The sequence below is a fragment of the Rhipicephalus microplus genome, chromosome 9, assembly GCF_043290135.1.
Source record: "Rhipicephalus microplus isolate Deutch F79 chromosome 9, USDA_Rmic, whole genome shotgun sequence".
NCBI lineage: Eukaryota > Metazoa > Arthropoda > Arachnida > Ixodida > Ixodidae > Rhipicephalus > Rhipicephalus microplus.
In genome coordinates, this window is record NC_134708.1 from 72,792,893 (window position 1) to 72,816,919 (window position 24,027).

The 24,027-nt window shown below is 46.6% G+C and overlaps 1 protein-coding gene and 1 pseudogene across 2 annotated transcripts in view; both read right to left on the reverse strand.

Annotated features, from left to right (window-relative positions):
* LOC119164775 (putative ATP-dependent RNA helicase DHX34) overlaps positions 1 to 8,550 on the reverse strand; it is a 38,575-nt gene extending 30,025 nt beyond the window's left edge. Inside the window, exons 1-4 of one of the 2 annotated variants that reach the window (XM_075873827.1) lie at positions 8,083 to 8,550; positions 5,811 to 5,902; positions 3,874 to 4,643; positions 2,138 to 2,419 (exon numbers count right to left, since the gene is read on the reverse strand). In XM_075873827.1, coding sequence (XP_075729942.1) covers positions 2,138 to 2,419; positions 3,874 to 4,643; positions 5,811 to 5,902; positions 8,083 to 8,471 — 1,533 coding nt within the window. In that variant the 5' untranslated portion in view covers positions 8,472 to 8,550. The remainder of the gene's footprint in view (positions 1 to 2,137; positions 2,420 to 3,873; positions 4,644 to 5,810; positions 5,903 to 8,082) is intronic. The other variant, XM_075873828.1, reaches the window with a different exon arrangement.
* A 2,867-nt stretch (positions 8,551 to 11,417) lies between these two features.
* Positions 11,418 to 11,587, reverse strand: LOC119165937 (U2 spliceosomal RNA; annotated as a pseudogene).
* Between the last annotated feature and the right edge of the window lie 12,440 nt (positions 11,588 to 24,027).

Consider the following 24,027-nt stretch of genomic DNA (forward strand, 5'->3'; position numbering starts at 1 on the left):
TTCTTGCGGTTCGGTACAGGGATTTTGTTAGAGCCGGAGTAGAGTAGGCCTAGGGGGACTTCTTTGCTAGCGTCGGTCGTGCGCTTTGTTGAGAAGCGAGGGGATTGGTTTTGTAACGTGTTTCAATTTGTCGGCAAGTTGACTTTCTATTCATTTTTTTTTTTTGCTCGCAAGTGTTGTTATTTTTTGTTGTTAGTTTTCAAAAACGTTGTTGAATTAGGACGAAAGCCATGCGGTCCGCATCCTGGGGTGAGCAAGGCCTAGAGCACGTGGTTTGTAGGCCAGGCCCGAAGCGAGTGAGTACGGAAGCCTCGTGGGTGGTCCGATTTTCTGTAAATAGCTTCTTCTATCTCTTTGGGCTCAGGGAGCCGGGCGTCGTTGCTGACTTGTATTGCGGCTCGACGCCGGGGCGTCGTGACACCGCCCGGGGCGGTGGACGCCGATCGCTCAATAAGCTGCTGTGTGCGGCGAGCGATAGGGCCACCTTACAGAGTGGACGTCTCCTCGCGGCTGCCTCTTCTGCGCCTAGGCTGGGTGCTGGGTGGATGCCGGTTGTTGCCGAGCGACTCATTAGGCCTAAGGCTCTGCGCAGCCGCCTGTCGCATGTGGCACAACTAGGTGGATCGTAGCGTTGAGGGGTTGCGCTCTGCTTCCCTCACTTTTTTTTTATCTTGCGATGCAAGGGTTAGGAAAAGTGATTTTTGTTTTATTTTGATGGCCGTCTCGGTCGCCACCGATGTATTAGCTAGCAGTACTGATTACCGTACCACGTGGCCGAAAAGCCTGAAGCTCCCTCCCCTGGGCCGCGCTCCTTTGTTTCTTTCGAGTTTTGTTTTTTGTCGATGTATTCAGCGGGAGGGATGTCATCCACGGCCGGCTGTCCTGCACATCGTCAGCGTCGTTGGCCAGGAATGCGGTCGTGAGGTCGGGCGATGGAGATGCCTGGGACCTGCGCAACTGCCTGCAGTTCGGCGCCCTCGCGAGTGCTGGTCGCAACTGGAAGACGTGTCGGCGCTAGCGACAGATCGTCGCGCCGATGGCAACGTTGCTGTTGCGGGGCCGGTACTGAGGTGAAGTCTAGCCGGACAGTGCAGCAGTGTCGACCGGCGGCGGTGTCGTGGTGCAAGGACATTGTGGTCGTGCGATATTATTTTTTTGTTAAAGCTTGTGTAGCTATTTTTTGATTTCGGGGTATGGTTTGATTTAAGGTTGGGGGAATATGGGGGTGCTGACACCCCCCCTGTAAAGTTGTCTGCGCCGCGTGGCGCACGTGTCTCGCCCCAAGGCTTCGTTTCGGTGGTGACCACCGCCGGGCGATAGATGGCGTTGTGTTCGCTTTTTGAGTACCACTGTTGGTAGAGCGGTAGCGCCGGCAGTGGCCCCTGGCGGAAGGCGGGCCTTGGTGGTGGGCGAGCGTTGAGCGTGTCTCTTCTGCGCGTGGCGGCTGCCGCGAACGGTTGTCTGTAGCGCGGGTCCCCGGTGCTCGGCACCGCGGGCTTCGCGCCGGGGTCCCGCGTGTAAGGTCAGGCGTTGGCGACGCCGCCTTGGGTATGTGCTAGTGTGTTGGGTGTGTTAGTGTGTGTTTATCATGTTATTGTGTGTTTAGTGTGTCCCTGCGTTATGTTGTTTGTATGGTTTAGTGTTAATTGAAATTGTATCATTCGGCGGACGATATCGTCGTCTAAATTAGTTAATAAATGTATGTATGTGGTGTGCTTGGTACCGATCGTGTCAACTGTGTCCGTTCACTCCGAGAGCGTGGCGTGGCGGTGCGGCGTTCGCCTCGCCGAGACCCCACAACTTGTAAGAAATGTTCTCCTTGTATTACTGCATATTGTTATTGACCATAACTACTTGTGTTCACTATATCCGAATCTGTTACAGTGATTTTGTTCATCTGCAGTAATAATTGCATCTTTAACTGCATGGTGATCCTCACAACCCAGTTGAATATCAGCTTCAATTCAACTTCCTTATAGCATCTGCATGTGTTCCTTATATTCAGATCTGATTGTATAAGACTTCCAGCTGTGTCCTATTTTAAAATGCAAACGTTACTCACAGTGAATTAAACAAAGGCTGCTGTTCGAGTGTTGAAAAAATGCAGCAACAACGGCATTGATCAACAAAGGCAGACCTTGTCCTGTTCAGCCAGTGAGAGTGTACTGTGCAAGGGGAGGACGATCCAGTGGCCGTTCTGGTTGGCGTATTCTTCGGCCGCCTCCTGCACGGCCGAAATCTCGCTCATGCCGCTCAGGAACACCAGCAAGTCACCACGCTCGTTGCTGGAATACTTGTTGTCGATGAGGCTCAACAGCTTGACGTAAGGCGCCGGATTGAGGCGCCCTGTACGAGAACGCTTCTCCTCCACAGTGACGGGGTGGTATTGCACTTGAATAGGGAACAGGCGGCCAGGAACCTGGATCAAACAAAACTCGCTGTGTCGCTTATGCATTCGCCAAAGCCAACTCCCAGGCGAAAGCCACCTTTTTCTTCTCAATAAATATACTGGTCCTCTTCCCTCCTCCTCAGAAGCTTTCTGCATCTAATGTGGTTTTGCACAGCTTCTAAGATCAATGGCATCACAAGCTTCCAGCACCCCATCTGCTTTGGATGGCCTCCGTGATTGGGCCCATCTTTGACCAAGCGATTATGTCCTGTGATGATATCATGCAATCTCACGTCATGTGACGTCATGATGACATCACAAATTTGGGCAACACGGTGACATCGTTGCATGATGACAATTTATTTGCGCCACTCTTTCCGATTCCAAAAGTACCATCAGTCAATTTTTGCATTTTATGAGACATCTACGAGTTGCCTAACTTGAGTGAGGCCCGAAATTACAGTATCACTGATATAAGTGGACACTTTAGGCCAAAGTGTCCATTTGTCTCTTTAGGCCAAAGTGCCATCGAGCGCTAAATACAGCCGTGGTACTGTACACGAATTCAGAAAAATGCGCACGGGAGCCTGGAATTACATGATGATGCTTTCCCTAACTTGATGCACCGAATTATGGCGTCACTGATGTATACGAATACATTGAAATAAAGTACCTTCAAATAAAAGCAGCAGGAGGCTACAGGTTTGAGCTATGTGTTTGGAGTGACATAAACAGTATGAAAATAAAACTTGTAAAAATAGAAAGAGACAGGATGGAATACCACTTTTTCTTCTATGTTAAAACTCTTCTTCAGTGCTTTTGGGTAAATTAGTAGAAATAGTAGTTCTTTATTATATTACTTGAAACGCAGTTCATACATCAAGTCTGCCAGAGGTGGAATGGAGGTGATAGGAAAAACATAACAGGTACCATACAAACATATTATAAAGTATAGAAGAATACTGAAATACTGCTTCAGATGTCATATAAGTATACTACTTTTCGTACATACAATGCAATATTGTGAAAATTATGCGAGTAGTTCAGTCGCAAGATGTGTAAGTCTGTATGTCTCTTGAATTCTGTCATTGTAAACATAGCCTGTGCAAGAGGCTACAACTGCACATTACAGGAACTGGAGGTTACAGCATGCTAACAGAGACACTAACAAATCCAGAACAACCCATTGACAACTGTACAAACAACACAGTTCATTCAATTTAAAGCACATCTTAGAACTGAAAGAATACAGCCCTTCAACCTTCCTATTATCGATAATTACCAAAAGCGCGCTCTGCAGAGAATCATTCTTTCAAGAGGCTTCATGAAACATTAACATGTTTTTGCCATAATACCACATGCCATATGTGTACTCAGCCATCTCCTGCTTAAGAATAGGAAGCTTACCTATGGTAGCTTGTGAAATTACCTTGATGATGTTAACACTGATGCGCCGACAGAGGCAACAAGAGAGTTCCACTTACCTGTACTACGGGACAGTTGTAGAAATACTGGGAGAAAAGCTGAATGTTGATGGTTGCAGACATCAGGATGATCTTCAAGTCCCTCCTGTGCTGCATGAGGCACTTCACCACTCCCAAGAGGAAGTCACACGTGAGGTGACGTTCATGGATCTCGTCGAGTATGATGACATTGTAATCCTTCAGCATGGGGTCACTGGCAATCTGCCGCAACAACAGTCCCTCCGTCAGGAACAACATCTTTGTGTGTTTGCTGCGATGCTTCTCAAACCGAATTTGGTAACCAATGTGAGTCCTGTACTCATTCAACGTCTCGTAGGCGACACGCTTGCAGAGGGAGATAGCAGCAATCCTGCGTGGTTGTGTGCACGCGATGCCCTCCAGTCCTGCGCCAAGCAGGTACTGGGGTATCTGGGTAGATTTGCCGCAGCCGGTGTCGCCGGCGATCAGCACGACGCTGTTCTCCGACACCACTTTCAGGATGGTGTCCTTGTACTGAGCTATTGGGAGGTTCTTTTGGAACTCGCGCAGCTTCTTGAGCTTCTGGAACTTTTGCCTCTGCAGAAAGTCGAGGTAGAGGTGCAAGACAGTTCGGACTTCAGCCACGTCTTCTTCAGTGAGGGAGTGTGACGCGTCACGGCTGTCGATATGAACGCCGGCGTCAAGCATGAGGACTTTGGGCTCTTCTGCGAATATGCAAAAGTTCACTTTGTGGACGGGGTCGTAAGTTGCAGGCAGGCCCAGTGACGGCTCAGCACACTCTTGTGGGTCAGCTGGAAGAAAATATCCCATTTCAATTGCAAACAATATATGAGGTGTCTGCTGAAATGAAATGAAGCTACACGAAGCACAATCAATGTGGAGTACCAGCTAGAAGATGCTGCGGCTGGGCAGCTTTTAGTTTTTAAAAATGCTGCAGGTTGAAGAGAGCCCTGTAAAGGACTCTCAAAAACCATGTATGTGACGAAAGGCTTACCACTTGTCCTACAAACAGCCGCAGACCTATGTGCAATGGGCTTTGTTTCTCTTATCAAAGGGTGTGCAATGCAAAAGCTTTGATCCCATAGCATGATCACAAGAGATACAGGCGAGTGGCTGAACACTGAAGTAAGACATTCACAAGTATATCAACAAGGTTAAACTACGATTATACTGTGACTTAAAAGCCTTGCGGCAACCAACATATTTACACAGCGCAAGACTATGAGTAGTTACGGCGTGACTACTCGTAGTCTCGCGCTGTGCAAATATGTTGATTCCCAATCACCAACTAGCCCAAGCATCTGTCTTATCAACTTACAGCAACATGATCAATACCTTTGAAACTGTGGTCCTTGGATACCCATCTTCATTTATTAAACTGCAGGCTACCGAGGTGTCTTAAGAATTGTAAAACTGTGGAAGAATTCATGAAGGCCACAATAATGATGCATCATTGGTAGGCATCCACCCTCAGCATTATCTGGTTTTCCGTACCTGTGGAGCAACTATACCACACTGAAAGACATATATTATTCTTTTTAAATATGACATATTCAGTATGACGCATGCTTTACCGTTACAATTAAATGATAACATGTTCTAGGAAGCCTTTCATTAATCCTTAAGAGTGTAAAGGAGTTCAGGCCAGCTGAATACGTGAACTAATTTTCTGGATGAAAACCGTGGCCAATAAAGAACAGAAAAGCCAATTATACATAACCACCATTACTTGTATAACATGCCGTTGTGTTGATGGCTGCAGTAAAAAAAAATTAAATTAGAGTAATATTAACACACAAAAGCACACCGACTTCTTTGTAGGCACAGTGTTTAATCAAGCAGTGAATCTACAAATTACTGCTGTATGAAGCATTACTTAGCTAAGAAATAATCGAGAATTGTAGACATGAAAACTACACAATTTTTCTCCACATAATGTAAAAGTAAGAAGCCCATACCTTTTGAAGTGCCAGCCTCAAGTGCAGTTTTCTGTTTTCGCTCTTCATACTTCTTGAGGAACGTCCAGAAGTTGTCGTATTGCTTAGAATTCCTGCGAGAAACAAACATTGACCGTTACTGCAAAGCAAGAGGGCATGCAATCTGTGTCAAAGGCAATTCATAAGAGGGAACTTTGGCGCTGCAATCGTTCCAACACCTCGGGAACGATTGGCAGCACACAAATTCGCCTAGTCTTCGTGCTTGCGGCTTCGAATGCATTTGTGGCGTTGTTTACTGCGGTGTTCTGGTTTCGTTTCGAATAAAACAATGAACCGTTATGAACTTCACAAACTGGTTCGAATTAGTGGGCCTAAAAGGTTCAGGCGGTGAAGTGCAACTGCTGAACATTTGCCGATCGTAGTTTCATGACAAAGCAGCTTCAAGCCATGTGAAGCCAAGTGGAGCTGAAAGAACAAAGATCAGACAAATTTGTTGACTACTCATCGTTCTCATGCTGGCTGAAATATGTGCATTGCAGCTCCCATAGACACCAGTGCCCCCCACCTAGTAACATAATAAGAGGAGGGGTTAAAAGTCAGCCTGATACACTGACATGATAGGAAGGGGGGGGCACAGCGACCCACTTTGGTGCTTCTGAAGAGGAACCCTGCGATTGTCTATGCTTGTACATATAGTATTGTCTACTATTGAAAGTCGTAGAACATGGATTGTGAACACAGTGTTAGTACAAAGGCACAGGCTAATAAAAAGTTTTTCTAGTAGTCATAGATGTGTGTTGTCTAATGCATCTACTAAGCTATAACAGAGTGGGTGTACTGTTTGGTCATGGGCCTGACATTTTCTCTAAATGCAAATTAGTGAGAAGCCAACGAAGAGAGCACTTACATTTGTTGTATAAATTGGTACTGCCACGAGAAGGGGTTTGGTAATAAAACGTGCAAAAATAAATGAAATCTGCTTGTATTGAGGCTTAGATATATTGGCTTCATGGCCAGATGCATTTGCCAATTCCTGCAAATCCATCGGACAACCTGCCAGCAAAGCTAGGTTGTCTGCAAGCACCACTCGAGGGGCTCCATTCTGATAAGATCACTTTGAATGAAGATGTTGTTTGCATGATGTAGACTCTCAGAAGTCCAATGACTGAAATTGACTACTTGTCCAGCTTTCTCAACTGGCCAGTCAGCACACACTAAAAGCGACATTGTAGTGGCATCTATTACACACAACATGGCTTGGGTCTCTGTTGTAAACTACGTGGGTTTCTGTTGCAAACTACACCTTTTACAGATCTATGAAGCGCGAAACGTTTTCCCAAGTTGCTTCCTTAGCATGAGCAACAATTAACAGACAGAATATATCCTTGCATTAGCACTTGACCAATTTTTCACAGTTCCTTAGCTTTGGCAACCTTCCCACATGATTTGCACTAAACTGCCCCTATATATTTCTCTTATCTGCTCCACAAAACTCTTCAAGCTTTGTTTTTTGAGAATATCTACTAGTTATTCACAGTCAAAGTTGTCACTTCCTTAAATATCTAAAAATGCTAACCTAAGGCCTTAATTTGGGCTGTAGAAATATAAATGTGCGCTGGTTCGTACTATATATCATAATCCAAGCATCTGCCTGACCTTAACCCAATAGTAACCTCAATATACAATCTTTCTTGAAGCACATCAACAATTTTCGAAATATTACTGACGTTACCGCATACAGTTCATACGAGCTTGTGTTGTCTTTATCACTTTTGTATTTTATAGGCAATATTTATGCAGATTTCGCGATAATGTAATTGGAGCTTTCGCCGTTTCTATTGCTTTAGCAATGACGCGTTAGATGTGACTTGCTGGACCTTCCCAAGCAGTGACAGTATTATGGGCGCGCTTTTTGAGGCGTATCGGTGAACACAGACTGTTTCGCACATTTGGGGAAAACTAGGGACACGATGCAATACGCGCTCCGCGTACTCCCGCAAATGTGAAAACAGCCTGTATACAATTGTCAGGCTGAGAGCGCGCGTTGACAAAATTGTTACGATTATAAGAGACGCCCTAGTGAAGGGCTCCGGAAACTTGGACAACCTGTTGTGCTGTGGCTATCTTCATTAAGTACACGGACCTCCAACATTCTGCCTCCGTTCAAATGAGGCCGCAGCAGCTGGGTTCCGGTGCCGCGACCTTTGGGTCAGCGCAGTCGATCCCCGTACCAACTACACCACCGTGGCGGTCGGTGCGTTGATACATAACACGTAAAAGAACATCGGCCTACCTGTTGATGGGACTGTTGTCGCCAAAAAATATTCGAGAAAGTTCATGTCGAAACAGGGACAGATTCTCCCGTTCCCCAGTTTGACTCTTTTTCCGTGCTGTCGGTTGGACGCGGACAGAGTCATTTGGTGAGCGTTCTCGTTGAGCACGATTTCTAATCGCACTGCGGCGGTCATCTGGGTAGTCGCCACTGTCGCGTCTGGTTGAACTGTGCCGTCGGCCGAGCTCTTTGTGGCCACCGTCGCGATCTCTGTGACCGTCACTGCCAAACCTCGACGACGAGCTGCATCGTCGTCCGTGTTTGCTGCGATCGCTGTCGCCCCGGTCTTCGCTGTGCTTTCGTTTGCGACTGGACTTGTGATAGTGCCTCCTATCGTGATCTCTACCCATTGTGGTTGGTATTAACGTTTTTCGCAACGAAAACCCGGAGAACGAAACTGCAGCGCGAGACGGCCATGTGATTATGTTTACGTTGCGTCTGAATGACGATGTTGATGCAGCTTTTGTTTCTAGGCTAATTAACATTTTTAGAAGCTATATCATGGCTGCTAGATAGCTATATTAACCAATATACTGGCTATTTGAAAGCGCTTAATAAATATTACCGGAAAAGAGAGCGCTTCACGTAGCTTTTACAAATTCGACATGACGCTTCATTTTAAATGGCGCTCAATTTAAGAGTGCTATAAATGCCCAGTTTCAAAGATATACCTTTATAAAAGGCTACACATATTCAGTATTAGCCTGCTGTTCAAGCTTGCGGAGCGAAGTTATTGAGTACGAACGTTGATATTAACACGCGGTTACACAAGTCAGTGGCTTTGTGTAACGTTTCGATTGGACCAGCCATAACGACAATAACACGCCACCCACAAAGCTGGAAAAGCGACTCTCACACGTACCGGCTTTTTAACGTGCGTCTTGGCGAAAATGCTCCCACGTGTTCCGCAAAACCCGAGTATGGAAAGCCACAGAGTTAATATACTGACTCTGTTATATTAACTTAATGTGGAAAGGAGCTCTCAAACACGGTGTAATCACAGAACACCTTCGTGTAATCTCAACGGAACTGTATGACGCAAACCAATTGCAGCCAAGGGCATAGCCAGTAAAGTTTGACAACACACCGGCCCCCCTTATACCGAGTGTGTTCTGTGCTGTCTGTGCCGAGTACGGCGTGGACTCTACGGGTAAAGTGTAGTACTAGAACTGTGCTACGGTGAAGCAGCACTTTAAGGCGAGCGCTTTCCGACTCACCCGAGCGCCGTGGTGTTCGTGGCGTACATCGGCTTCTACGACAACGAAGGCAAGTGTATGCATATGATAACAGTTTCAATTCGTGCAGTGCCGCTGTCCACATAGATAAAAGAACGATACCAAGTGTGTACTCATCGCCGTCTACTTTGAGCCGTCTGCGAGCTCATGCATTGTGATGCACTGCATCTCGTATTCTGCGCTTTAAAAGGCTGTGTCGTCTGCACGCAGCGCGTTTTCTCAGCTGTCAACGAGCGTGGTTCATTCGTGGATGTCTTCTAAGGTGGTTGCCTGAGACAACGGTTTAGCTCTAAAACGTGCCGCAGCGAAGGTGGGGTGTTGTTTTGGATTCAGGTTCGCTCGAAGTAGAATGAAATTTCTCGAGCCCACCACTTCGGCATTACGATAGCGGTTTTAGGAGGCGGATTGGGATCTCAACTAGAGAAAGGCTGATTCGTCACCCACGTTAATTAATTTCTGTTTGTATGATAATTGCTGCTCTACTACTAAACACAATTAGTGTACCTAGAGCTTTCCTTGGTCTAACTGCCCGTTTTTTTCGTTCTATTGTGCGCAGCAGTTGCTTTTGACAGATAGATAGCACTGGTATTGGAGAGCACTGCTCTTAAAGATAATTAGTGCTAATAATAATCAGCACGCTGTGAGACATGAAAGTTACTCGAGAAGATAACAAGAAAAAAAAGCGGAATTCCGTCAATAATGTCGTTTTCTCGTAGTCCTAACCCGTTAAAATTCAAATATGAAATAGCAAACCAGCAACTAGAGACCGTATTGCAATAAAATACTTAGGTGTGACGATATCAAATAATCTCGACTGGTGTGCGCATGTGAACAACGTTATTGCATCATCTAACAAAACATTTGGGTTTTTACGACGTCATTTACAAAGCGATCCACAGAATGGCAAGTTACTAGCTTACAAAACAGTAATATGGCCCAAACTAGAATACACATCAGCCATTTGGGGTCCTCGCCAGATATTCCTCACAAACGCCCTTGAGGCTTTTCAGAATCGTGCCATTCATTTAATTCATTTCGCCTTTTCATACGATATCAGCGTAACATCCTTGAAATCGGAATTCGGTTTACAAATACTTTCTAATCGACGCCACATTGCTAGTTTGTCATTATTTCATGAATTCTACCGCAGCGCGCTAAATCAAGCATCGTATATTTTGCCACCATCACGCATATCCTGTCGCATTGGTCACCCCTTAAACGCTGCCCGCCCTCAAGCTCGCACAGTCACCTTTGCATCTTATTTTTTTTCCTCGAGCAGCCAAGGACTGGAACGACCTTACACAAGAAATCGCGAACTCAAGCCCTACTGCCTTCATTGAAGCGGTCAAACCACATTATACTATATAATAAAGTGTCCAACCTCTTGTATATATTGTAACCCACCCCTTATGTAATACCCCCTGGTGGGGTCTTTAAGGAATAAAAGTGAAAATGAAACGCGTGAAATTCAGCTAAACCTTTATAAAACTTCGGACTCTTATGAATTGTAATTTTAAGTACTAAAATGCAATACAGCAGTAAATGATAAAAAAAAAGAAAGTGCGCAGTGTGGATTTCATGCTTTAATGCAAAGTGAATAAAAATTCTGCTATACTGTTGAACATGCTTAAATTAATAGTAAATTCAAGCTAAAGTGCTGAAAATTTCCTATAATATGTATTCACGAAAGGGAAACTTATTTGGCTGTGAATAACGTATTACAGTATTACGACTGGCAAATCTACATAAATAGCAAATGAAAAATGTGCGGTAGAAGCCGGCTGCTCCATTGAAAAAATAGATAATGTTGAACGACATTCCTAAGGTGGTAGCGTGGTTTATCGCCTTACATAAACGGCCTGTTTGGCGCCAAACAGGCCGATGCTGCGTAATATATAAAGTTAAAAAATGTAAGCACGATGTGCTCGGTGACATGAATATTTCAGCTTAAGCTTTCATACATTACTTGACTGTAGACATACCTTTAATCGTTGTATATACTGCACCTATGCAGTTTGCGCACCTCCCTCATCTTAATACTTCAGTCTGATTTCATATTGATTATTGTGGGCCGAACCAGGCAGCAGTGCAATGCCAGGACGACCGTTGGCACCGGCGAGGCAAGCTCTGTCTTGGCGCCGCGTTACAAAAATATGACTAATGTCATGGGCCCGATAGGACCAGCCAGAGTATAAGCTGGTAAGAACAGATACTGCGTGTTTAAATAGTATGGGTAACTCTTTAGAGTACTGGGTACTCTACCATAGGAGAGCTTGAAGCCGTCCCGCACATTTGTGCCCATCACAGGTGACAGCGGTTCTTAAACACGGCCACATCGGCCGAAAGCGATGCACAGAGCTGTTGCTCGGTTTGACCGTCTCCCATACAACCACAGACGTGGAACTGGTGAATATCAATTTTAGAGACAAAAATCATGTGTTACACATTCACTTAAACAAGTGGAATGGCTGTTGTCGCTTTGATGGGTATAGGCTTAAAACAACTTTTATGCAAGATTTTGTAGAATCGCACGAAATGACTCTTCAAGGCGAAATATATCTGCCGAGCGCGGTCCATAAACGTGATTCGAGCGAGGCGGGCGCGGTGGCGCTGCGTCAGCTGCGAGGCCATCGGCGCAGGCGGCATCCGACGGCGCGCGCGACTGCCAGCCAACGTTTAGCAAACGTTGTTCCAGCCGCCGTGGCTACAGTGTTCGACAATGCTACGTTCTAACGTGGTGTAAAACACAAGAATTGCGTGATTGTCGCTGCGGCCCAAAACATTGGTTCGTGGCATAGAAAACTGCGTGGTTCGTGGTGAGCAGATCGAATTCTTTCGTTCACATCTCATCAACAGCAGGAGTCAGTGTGATTGTATTCTGCATTGTCGTGAATTTATTTTTAATTTATTTAATTGATTTTGCAATACTGTTCACTCTCTTGCGAGGGTCCTTACAAGGAGGGTAACATAACAAAATATTATAGTAAAAAAGAGCATCATTAGCAAATACACAGGTTAGGTCAAGATCAAGCGGTGCACTTTGACGGATAGTCAACGACAGTTTGTTAACATTTTGACAAATAATTCTGTTCAACAACACACACCGGCAATTCATTCCACGTTTCGATTGCGTCAGGAAAAAAAATGAGTATTTGAACCTATCAATACGAGTCCTGTACGCTTGAATGACCCCGTTGTGGCCATTCAAGCGTACCACGACTTTAATACTATAAGAACTAGCAGTAACCCAGATGACACCCCAACAGTAATGATAGAAGAAGTCATAAAAGCTTTGGAGAGCATGCAACCCAGGAATTGTGCAGCATGTGGAAGTGGTTGGCAAGGTACGATGCATTGACCATAGAATGGTGCGGTCTCGAATTTGCCAAGACTTGAAGAAGGAACGACAGAAACTGATACGCAAGAAGCCAATCAATGAGCTAGCACTGAGAGGGAAAGTACAGAAATTCAGAGTGTCGCTTCAGAACAAGTACTCGGCTCTTAGTGAGGAAACCAACCTTAGCATAGATGCAATGAATGATTATCTGACGAGTGTCATTACGGAGTGTGCAGTGAAAGTGGGAGGCAGTGTAGTTAGGACACTGGCAAGCTTTTCCAGGAAACGAAGAATCTCATCAAGAAGCGTCAAATGATTAAAGTCTCAAGTGCAACAGACAAAATAGAACTGGCAGAGCTTTCGAAGCGGATTAATTGGCGTAAGGTATCCGAAGTAAGAAGGTATAACATGGAGAGAATTGAACACGCTCTGAAAAACGGAGGAAGAGTCAAAGCAGTGAAGAGGAAACTTGGGACAGGCAAAAATTGGAAGTATGCACTAAGGGGCAAAGAAAGCAAAATAACTACCAATATGGATATGATAGTTAAAAAAGCGGAGGAGTTTTACAGAGGTCTGTACAGTAGCCGGGACAACCACGACTTTAATACTATAAGAACTAGCAGTAATCCAGATGACACCTCACCAGTAATGATAGAAGAAGTCAGAAAGCTTTGGAGAGCATGCAAACAGGCAAAGCTGCTGGTGAGGATCAGGTAACATCATATCTGCTGAAAGATGGGGGACAAATTGTGTTAGAAAAACTACCTACCCTGTTTACGTGGTGTCTCCTGACGGGAAGGGTACCAGAGTCTTGAAGAACGCTAACATCATCTTAATACATAAGAAAGGAGATGACAAGGACTTGAAGAATTACAGGCCGATTAGCTTGCTCTCTGTAGTATACAAGCTATTTACAAAGGTAATATCTAACAGAGTAAAGAAAATATTAGAATTCAATCAACCAAAGGAACAAGCAGGATTTCGAACAGGCTACTCAACAATCGACCACATTCGTACTATCAATCAGGTAATAGAGAACTGATTAGAATATAACCAACCACTATACATAGCTTTCATAGATTACGAGAAGGCGTTTGATTCAGTAGAAATATCAGCCGTCATGCACTCACTGGGGAATCAGGGTGTCGATGAAGTATATATAAACATCCTGGAAGAAAGCTACAGGGGATCAAGTGCTACCATAGTGCTTCATAGAAAGCAACAGAATACAAATCAAGAAGGGTGTAAGGCAGGGGGACACAATTTCCCCAATGCTATTTACCGCGTGCTTACAGGAGATTTTCAGAAGCCTAGAATGGGAACAGTTAGGGATAATAGTTAATGGAGAGAATCTTAGTAACCTGCACTTCGCCGATGACATTGCATTGCTGAGTAACTTAGGGGACGAATTGCAACTCATGATTACGGAGTTAGACAAGGAGAGCAAAAAGGTGGGTCTTAAAATGAATCTGCAGAAAACGAAAGTAATGTACGGCATTTTGATTCAAGCGCTCCCAAAGAAATCCACACGGATGCTAGCGGTGTCGGACTTGGCGCTGTACTCGCCCAACGAAAGCCTGGTTACCAAGCATATTTGTTGCGTACGTGAGCCGCACTCTTACAAGAAAAGAAGCAAATTATTTGGTAACTGAGAAAGAATGCCTAGCAATCATCTGGGCCACTACCGAATTTCGGCCTTCTCTGAACGGCCGCCCTTTCGATGTTGTTACTGATCACCACGTGCTCTGCTGCTTATCCTCCCTCAAGGAACCCTCCGGACCCCTGGCATGGTGGGCTTCACGGCTCCAAGAGTACAACATTCGTGCATGTCATTTATCGCTCAGGCCAAAAGCAGCCGATGCCGCTGCTCTTTCGCATTCGCCTGTTTCTGTTGATATTGCGAGTGTCTCCATCCAAGACAACTCACTTCCACTATCAGTACCCATCGACACGGCTGCGGAGCAGCGCAAAGATTCGTGGATTGCGTGTCTGATGGATTACCTATCGGAAACACTCGTCCACCCGCCATCTCGAGCACTACACCGACAAGCCTCTCACTTCGCCATCCATGATGGAATACTTTATCGCCGCAACTACCACCCTGACAGCCGCAAATGGCTACTCGTCATACCCAGGCATCTCCGTGCCAGCATATGTGCCGCTTTCAATGCTGATCCGCAGTGTGCACACGCCGGATTGTTTAAAACCTACGCGAGGCTACGTTTTCGGTTTTATTGGCGCGGCATGTACACATGTTTTCAAAAGTACATTCAATCTTGCACAGAGTACCAACGCCGCAAGCACGATCCTAGCCGTTCTACTGCACCAATGCAGCCGTTACCGTGCCCCGTGTGACCATTCGACCGGGTTGGGATAGACCTTTATGGTCCTCTGCCATACACATCAGGTGGGAATCGCTGGATAATTGTAGCGATCGACCATCTCACGAGATATGCAGAAACGGCTGCTCTACGAGCCACGACGGCACGTGACGTCACGTCTTTCCTCCTGCAACGTTTTGTTTTGCGTCATGGTGCTCCACGTGAACTTTTGAGCGACCGAGGCCACGTCTTTCTCGCGGATGTTATTCAAGGACTTCTTGCTGAATGCCACGTGATTCACCGCTGTACTACCGCATATCCGCCACAAACAAACGGCTTGACGGAACGTTTCAACTGCACACTTGGGGACATGCTTTCAATGTATGTCGCCTCCGACCCCACCAACTGGGATCTTATCCTTCCCGACGTAACGTACGCTTACAACACGGCACCTCAAGCGACGACAGGCTTTTCTCCTTTTTTTTACTCTATGATTGAGAGCCATCATCTCTAATCGACACTATTCTACCTTACCGACCCGACTCATCCGAAGGAACACCAGTTTCCGAAGCCGCTCGGTATGCGGAAGAATGTCGACAATTAGCTCGCGCCCTTACAACACAAGAATAAGGGCTACAAAAATTTTGTCACGACAATGAACGGTCCCACTACCAGTTTTCGCCCAACTCTCTTGTTTGGCTGTGGGTGCCTCGCACTGCTGCTCCTGGTACATCTAAAAAGTTCGTCAGCAGGCACCAGGGGCCTTATCGTGTCATAGAGAAAACTTCCGCTGTCGACTACCTCATCGAACCCCTCATGCCTACTCCGGACATGCGTCGCCGAGGACGCAAAATCGTACACGTGGATCGTCTCAAACCGCATCACGAACCACTTGTTCTCACGACACCCAAGAACACCTATTTGGCTCCGTCTTCAGCGAAAGGTAAATATGTAATGATGAATGTAGTGGGTCATGCATAGCTCGGAAAACACATCGGCAGTGCTAAGCACGAGACTCTCGCGCCGGACGTTAACGCTGCTTTCGCTGACTAGGCCTACGCTCCTACCTGGTTTCAAATAACAGTTTTGACTGTCACAGTTCTTTATTATATTACGACTAACATCAAGGTACTTCTTCAAGCAACATCAAGCAAGATATTTACTGTGGTGGACACGGTATTGAAGTTGTTAATTAATGTAAAATTCTTGGCATTACATTTAACTAAAATCTCGTGAAACACTCACATCGACAATTTTGAAAATAAAAAGATCAAGGAGCATAGGACGATTGATTGATATGTGGGATTTAACGTCCCAAACCAAATGAGCAGGATATGCCGCGTTGTCGCATTATTTTACTGCTGCAAGTAAAAATGTAAATTGATTATGCACTATTCGCATCGCTTAATAAATATTGTAGTTTGGTATGGTCAACGGCGACACAATAAAATATTAAGAGAATTTACTTATTGCAAAAGAAAGCTGTTCGCAACGTCGCCAATGTTGATTACGCGTTTTTACACAACATATCATTTCAAGTCGTACGACATAATGAAAATATATCACACGTGCACATTTCGCGTTATGCGTTCATTTTACGCGTCCTCGCCCACTATTAGGCATTTTATCACATCATTTACATTGCTTCAGCAATACGGTAAACCTCGCTCACGTCCCAATTACTCAAGGCTAATATCACGTTTCTGCACTTTTTATTAACCGCAGTCTTTGAAACACAACCTGTCATCGATTATCAGTCGATAAAATGATGTAGGGAGGTCCGCATCAACATCAGTAATAGTAATTTAGGTGGTTTAACGTCCCAAAACCACGATATGAATATGACAGACGCCGTGTAGTGGAGCATTCCGGAAAATTTTGACCACTTGTCCCTAACGTGTCCCTAAATCCATAGGTACACGGATCTCGAGCGTTTACGTCTCAATGGAAAATGCAGCGCCGCAGCGGCCGGGATTCGATCTCGCGACCTGTGGGTCAGAAACCGAGTACCTTAGCCTCTAGACCACCGTGGTGGGTACGTTCACATCAGTACGCCAACTATCTTTATAATCAGCAATCTTGTAATCAATTTTTATAATGAAACTATTTTTATAATCTGCATATCTTCGGAACGATGATGAGTGAGGCGAAGCGTTCGTCCGTCCGGACGTCTGTGCATGTGCCCGTGCGTCCGATCGCGTTCGGGAATGCAGACGGTGCGCGGAAACACCGACGAAACGCGAGCCAAGGGAGACGAGCGCAAACGTCTAAAACGCGCCCGTCGCTCTGCTTCGTCCGTGGCCCACCAACGATCCGTCCCGTACGGCAACTATCCAGGAGACTGAGAGGGGCACTCCACGGAGGGCTTCTTTCAGAGAACACCCGGGCACTCGTTTTCCACGTACCCTGGCACAGCCCGTGCAACAACCAATCGGAGAGTAGCGGTACAACGCCATCTAGAATATCCTAACTCAACTGCATGCAGTTTGTATGTACGTCTATGAGGCAGCGCCGACTATTATACTGTTAGAGAGATACTGCCTTCTTTTCTGACAAGGTTATGACAATTGAGGTTAGACTAAGTTTGACAATTGAGGTTAGACTAATATTTTACTGCGTAATTTTACAGTGTATTTTCAATTCCTTTGAAAACGCTTAATCTTGAGCCTTCATCTAGCTGAGACTACGGCTATATTGTATCGCTCCTATAGGTACTGTCCTATAGGTTCTTAACCTGAAGACAAATGCAGCATCCGGTCCTGATGCCCTTACAAATGCGTTTCTTCGGTGATATTCTTAAGCACTTGCCTCATTCATCGCGTATATTTTTCATGCATATTTAATTATTTATGATCTTGAGATCTACCGGTTGACTGTTTAATGGCTTGTATGGTGTCCGTCCTCAAGGAAGGAGATACTGCACCTATTACAAGCTGTCGTCCAATCTTGCTAGCCAGTTTATGCTGCAAGATTCTGGAACATATTGTTGCCGATTACATAAATAAATTCTTACTGGACAGCAACATTCTTTCTACATTTAAGCGTGGGTTCAGGAAGGGTTTTTTCATGGTCGCGCAATTAATCGTGCAACTGACCCTACTGAAACATTCCGTATGAAAACTTCCGGAAAAAAATCACAGCATATCCACGAAGTGAATGTTGATGATTGGGATAAAGTGCTGGAAAGTTTCATCGCTAAACTGTGAAACCATCCGCGAATATAGGTCATTACATCCTCAAAGACGTCACAAACACTGTATATATTGTCACGGGCTAAGTAGATGCCTCAGGATGACGACGACGAAATGCTGAGGGGAACGTGCTCGGACTAGGGCAGCGTTGTACGCATTTGCTCGCCAATATATTCATCGAGTATACTTTATTCCCCGTAACATCATTGGTGGAAGTGCGGGGTACAACTCGCTATACAGACCCATGAGCTGGATCTTCGCAGCGGACGGCGCATTGCAGCTACCACAATGACTGACTAGGCTACTCAATCTCAACAAGATCCATCAGCCCCTCAACCGATCGTTGTGGTGCAACCTCGTGACCCAGGCCCATTCAACGGCACAAGTGGCATAGACGTCGATGACTGGCTGGTTTTATATGAGCGCGTCAGCAGCAGCAACCATTGGGATACGACGCTTATGTTAACGAACATCATCTTCTACTTGCAAGGCACGGCAAAACTCTGGTACGAGACACATCGAGAAGAGTTAACTAGCTGGGACGTCTGTAAGCAGAAATTGCGCTATCTATGTGGGAAACCCATCGGACGTCAAGTGGCCGCAAAGAAAGAGCTTGCGACTCGTGCCCAGACATCCATAGAGCCGTACATCGCGTACATTCAGGACGTGTTGGGTTTGTTCCGCAAGGTCGACAAGGACATGCTCGACGAGGACAAAGTCGGACACATCATGAAAAGAATCGCCGATGAAGCCTTCAATTTTTTGCTGTGCAAGGACTACTCGACGGTGGAGTCAGTCATCGAAGCATGTCGTCGCTTCGAACAGGCGAAAAGTAGGCGCATAGTTCACCGATTTGACCGCCTTCCCAACACAGCGGCTACGTCCTCTTGCGAAAATTTGCCCACACTACATCAACCACCAACGCCGGAAAACGTCACCAGAATAGTCCGTCGGGAGCTAGACGCTATGGTGCCCGCTTTGTCTAGCGTCAGCGCGCCAGGACGCAAGCTCGATGCTGTTTCAATGATACAGACCGTGGTTCGCGAAGAGATCGTGAATATGGGCATTTCGCCACCTCATCAAAATGCCCCTGCAACTTCCAGCTCGGATCCAGTCGTTGCGGCTGCCACTCCGAACCGCACGTTCGTGCCACGACGAAACCCAGCTGAATGGCGCACTCATGATGATGGGCCCATATGTTTCATGTGCCATCGAATAGGACACATCGCTCGCCATTGCCGCAGCCGTTTGACCTCATCACCTCGACCGAGCTTCCATGATTGGGGACCTCACTACAAATGTGGACCTTATGCCCCGTCCTACCGTGCTGAGACAGTTGCAGAGCATAATCCAGAACGTCGGACCAGCCGCTCGCCCTCACCCGCGCGTCGTCAGTCCCGCTCGCCCCAACCCCGCCGTTCTCGGTCTCCCTACGACCGTCGCTCGGAGAACTAGTCGGTGCAGCGTGTTACGAAGTGCGCCGCCGACGACATTACGAAGGGCACCACGAAATCTCGCTGCTGCTCTCACTGTTACGAAAGATGGCAACGTCAACACGATCCCGAAGGCGCCACTGCTTCGAACTCCGCCAGGAAGGTCACCAGCCAATTGGTAGCGTAGGTTTCTCAGCTCGCGACTGCTTCTGCGCAGAGCTGATAGACGAGCGAACGAGACGACGGTGAGTTAAGCAAGGTTTTTGCACAGCATATGTACCGAGGCGTTACAAATTCGGCACTGGGGCTGACAGTTTAGCAACTCGAAGAGCCGAGCTCTTTTCTCTGACACATAGGTCTACTGCTCGCGACGCGCCGCAGGGCGTTTTTTATATGCACCGGGAGGATTCTTTGAGTAACCGAATGTCCAACCAGAAGCGCCGCTGGCCGTGAGGTCAGAATCCTCCAATGGGGTCACCACTGGGCCGCGTCATTCTCATTGTATTTGGAGCCGCTGCGCTGGACGTGGCTTCACCCAAGGACGAGTGACGTCACCACGCATTGCGTCAGACTCGCCTGACAGGAAGGCGCCGATTGCTTCGACGGGCTCGCTGTGCGTGCGCGACAGAAAGGCACCCCCGCGTGATGACGCCGTTGAGTTGTTCGCGTCAGGCGGGCTCGCGTGCTGGCCTTGACACAGATCGCCTTTTTCAGAGGCATGGACGTTCAGTGTGGTCTCGCAGGCATAACAGTACCCCCCGCCGCCAGACAATGTGCCGGAAAGACGAGCTGCTTCCACGTGGCTCAGATGTCAGGCGCGCTCGTTCGCCAGGTCCCTCCAGGTTCGCCTCCAGGGCCATGGGGAGAATGCAGCTCCAGACTCCGTTCCGGGAACACATCCCATTCTTTAGAACGGATCCCAGCTCCACTGGTTTGTCGCCACAACTTGTCGACCAGCTTCGCTCGTATCTTCTGAAGATCTTTGGTCTTAGCACTTGACGATGGTTCTGCAACTTGTCAAGAATGGTTCGACAACAGACAACCGACGACACAAGCAAGTGCCTGCGGTCACCCGACAGAACACCAGACAAAGTATATTACAACATATACCTAGCTACGTGTCTATCGGAATTTCGTTCCCTGTACATCAAGAGGCACATGTGGGACACAAGACTCTTAAAATGAGAACTTAAATTTTTACACGTACAAGAACGTAACGAATTAGAATAGAACATAAAGTTGGCTCCTTGAGCTCAATCTGGACGAGAGCGTTCAGCTAAGGCCGTGATGAGGACAAAATTTTGCCCCGAATCGCCAGCGAGAAACCGAAAGGTGGAGAAGGTACTAACTAAAACGCACGACTCAATGCGTCTGCATTAGTGTTTAGCTTTCCTTTTTTGTAGCGAACGTCAAAGTTGTGCAGTTGGAGTATCATGCTCTACCTCAGTAACCGGCCACTTTTAGGCGACGATACCTATGCGGTACCAAGAGCGGCTCATACTTGCGACGTTGCACAGGGGAACAACGGTATGGCTTGCTACGGATTGACTCCTCACCAGTTAGCTATATATCATGTTAGATCACCGTCGTGTTTCCGACGAAAACATGTCTCCACACTCGGAAACAATCCCTGTCAGGTCGTCCTTCTGGATTTCACTTAACCTAGGCTTTAGGTTCAACTGCTCCAAGATTACCTCCGATCCCCTTTCGATTACATCACTAGAACTCAAGATTTCTTCTCCCTCTTCCTCTAAAGCATTCAAAAGCAGATTTACGACCGCTTGACGTTGAACGTATGGTTTCATCAAGATAATGTGGTAAATTTCGTTCGGCCGCCTTCCTAATTTCACTTCATAATTGGTATCAGAAAGCTTCTATATTACTTTGGCGGGCCATTCCCAATGAACATCAAGCTTGTTCTTTTTGGACGGCCGCCGTAGCATTACCTGACTACCAACTTCAATGTTGCGCTTTTTCGCCGATTTGTCGTAGTACTCCTTCGACAACTCTTGTGCAGCATTCATGTGGCTTTCCACAAGATCTTTCGTTTTTCCAAGCCTGTGAAGGAGAGAGGTCTAGAACATACGCATCTAAATTAGGGTCCTCATCGAATCCCTCCCAGGACTCGCGTAGCATTCGCAATGGTGTTCTCAAACTCCTGCCATACACAAGCTCTGCAGGGCTAAAACCAGTGCTCTCATGAGGCACTGATCTCATAGCGAACATAGCGGGAGAAATACACGCTTCCCAGTCAGATGTGTGCTCGTAGCAAAGAGCTCTCAGTATCCGTTTCAGAACGGAATGCATACGCTCTACCGGATTAGATTGCGGGTGATGGATCGAGCTGTGCACCACTTTTATTCCACATTTATCCATAAAAGTAGATGTAAGGCAGCTGGTGAAGACACTACCATTTTCGCATTGGATTTCAGAAGGAAATCCGGCGCGTGCAAATATGGATAGCAGTACATCCACGACACGAGGGGAATTGAGCTCCCTAAGTGGTATCACTTCCAGAAATTTTCTGGCTACACAGAGAGCCGTCAGGATGTACCGACAATCTTGCTATGACTCTGGTAGTGGCCCGACGATATCATTTACTAGGCACCGAAAAGGTTCTGTGATGATTGGCACAAGCTTCATGGGTGCCTTCCACTTGTCCGTCGATTTCCCCGCTCTCTGACAAGTGTCGCACGAGCGTACAAAGTCTTCGATATCCTTCCAGCATTTCGGCCAATAAAACTGAAGGGAAACTCTAGCCTTGGTCTTTTTTATTCCGAGATGCCCTGCCCATGCGTTTTCATGCGCCAGTTCCAATAGTTGGCGACGATACTTTTGTGGCACCAAGAGCTCCGCAAACATGCGACCTTGCGCATTTGTGTATTTCCGATACAAAAGGCCTGCTTTCTCAAAAAAAGAAACATTTTTTGCTTTTTTTCCAAGTTTACGCTTTCCATTAGCGCTTTCATCGAGAGGTCCTCACGCTGCTTTCGAATGAGCGTTTCTGGATCAACCCTGGACAGCTTACTCCGACTTTCCGCAACAGGTGAGAGCGTTGCACCCCTATCGCTCTGACTCAATGGCGACATGTCGTCTCCCCCTGCTACGGAAACCGCGCCGGTCGCTTCGGCGATGGGCCGCTCGAGTTACTGCTCACATGAATCACACGGAGAATTTCCTCTTTGAGGTTCCTTTAACCCGCCGCCAAGGTCACTTGATGGTTTACCGCATTGAACAAGATCAAGCTCCCGCGAAAGCTTCCGCACTTGCGATCGCGTGAGGGCCATGTACGCTAAGTTTGGGAAGAACGATTTACCCTGCTCTTTGAGAAGCTGCTCTGAGTTGTTAGAAAAAAGATAAGAAAAGCGATCGCGAAGCGCGGCAGACAGAGCCGTTTCGGTGCGAAGCTTACCGAACGGGCCTTCAATGACAACCGTAGCGATTGGTAAGCAAGCACTCTGCTCCCCGGTGATTTGCCTGATCCACGCGCATTCTCCTGTAATGTCATCCGAAGACACTAATGAAGGATGATCAACGTCCATGGTTGCCGCTGAGTCTCGAAGTGCTCGACACGTTTTCCCATTCATACTAATTTCTTGGAGACACGGCTCTAACAACCGCATGTTCTTTTCCGATTCTTGGATTGTTGCAAAAGCAAACTTTTTCTTACTGTTTATCGCGATGTGCCCTTCGTTTTTGCAGTTGTAGCAAATTAGCGGCTTCCGTGATTCAAGTGCCCGTGTGGTATCAGTGCATTGTTTAGAAACCTCACTCAATTTCTTCGATTCCGTTTGCCCTTCCCCTACAGCGTCCTTCGTAAGAGACGGGTCCTTCTTGAAATTAGGGTGCGGAGCGGGTTTCCGTTGATCAGGCTACTTGAAAAACCATCTGTCCTTTCGTCCTTTTCAACGCGCACTGCCCTGCTAAGCAACTTTCGGCGAGTATAATACTCCTCAGCTAACTCTGCTGCCTTGTTTAGCTGTACTTCACCAAGTTTGTCCTGCAGCCAAAGCTTGACATCCTCCTCGATGCAGTGGTAGAATTGCTCTAATGCAATGCATTCTACCACTTTATCGCGACCGTCATAAACACCTTCGCCCTTGAGCCATTCAATAAATCGGCTTTAAGACGAAACGCGAAATCAACGTGTTACTCATTCCCCTTTTTGGCATACCGGAACCTTTGCCTGAAAGCCTCGGGTGACAACTTATAGCGTCTCAAGAGCACTTCCTTAACCTCGTCATAGCTCTCAAACGCTTCGCTCAACAAGCAAGTTATCGCTTCGAACACTTCGCCGGGAAGCAGGCTAACAGGTTCTGCGCCCAAAAAGACCGCTCCAAAGCATTTCGCTCAAAGACGTGTTCAAACTTGACGAGATACTTCGCCATG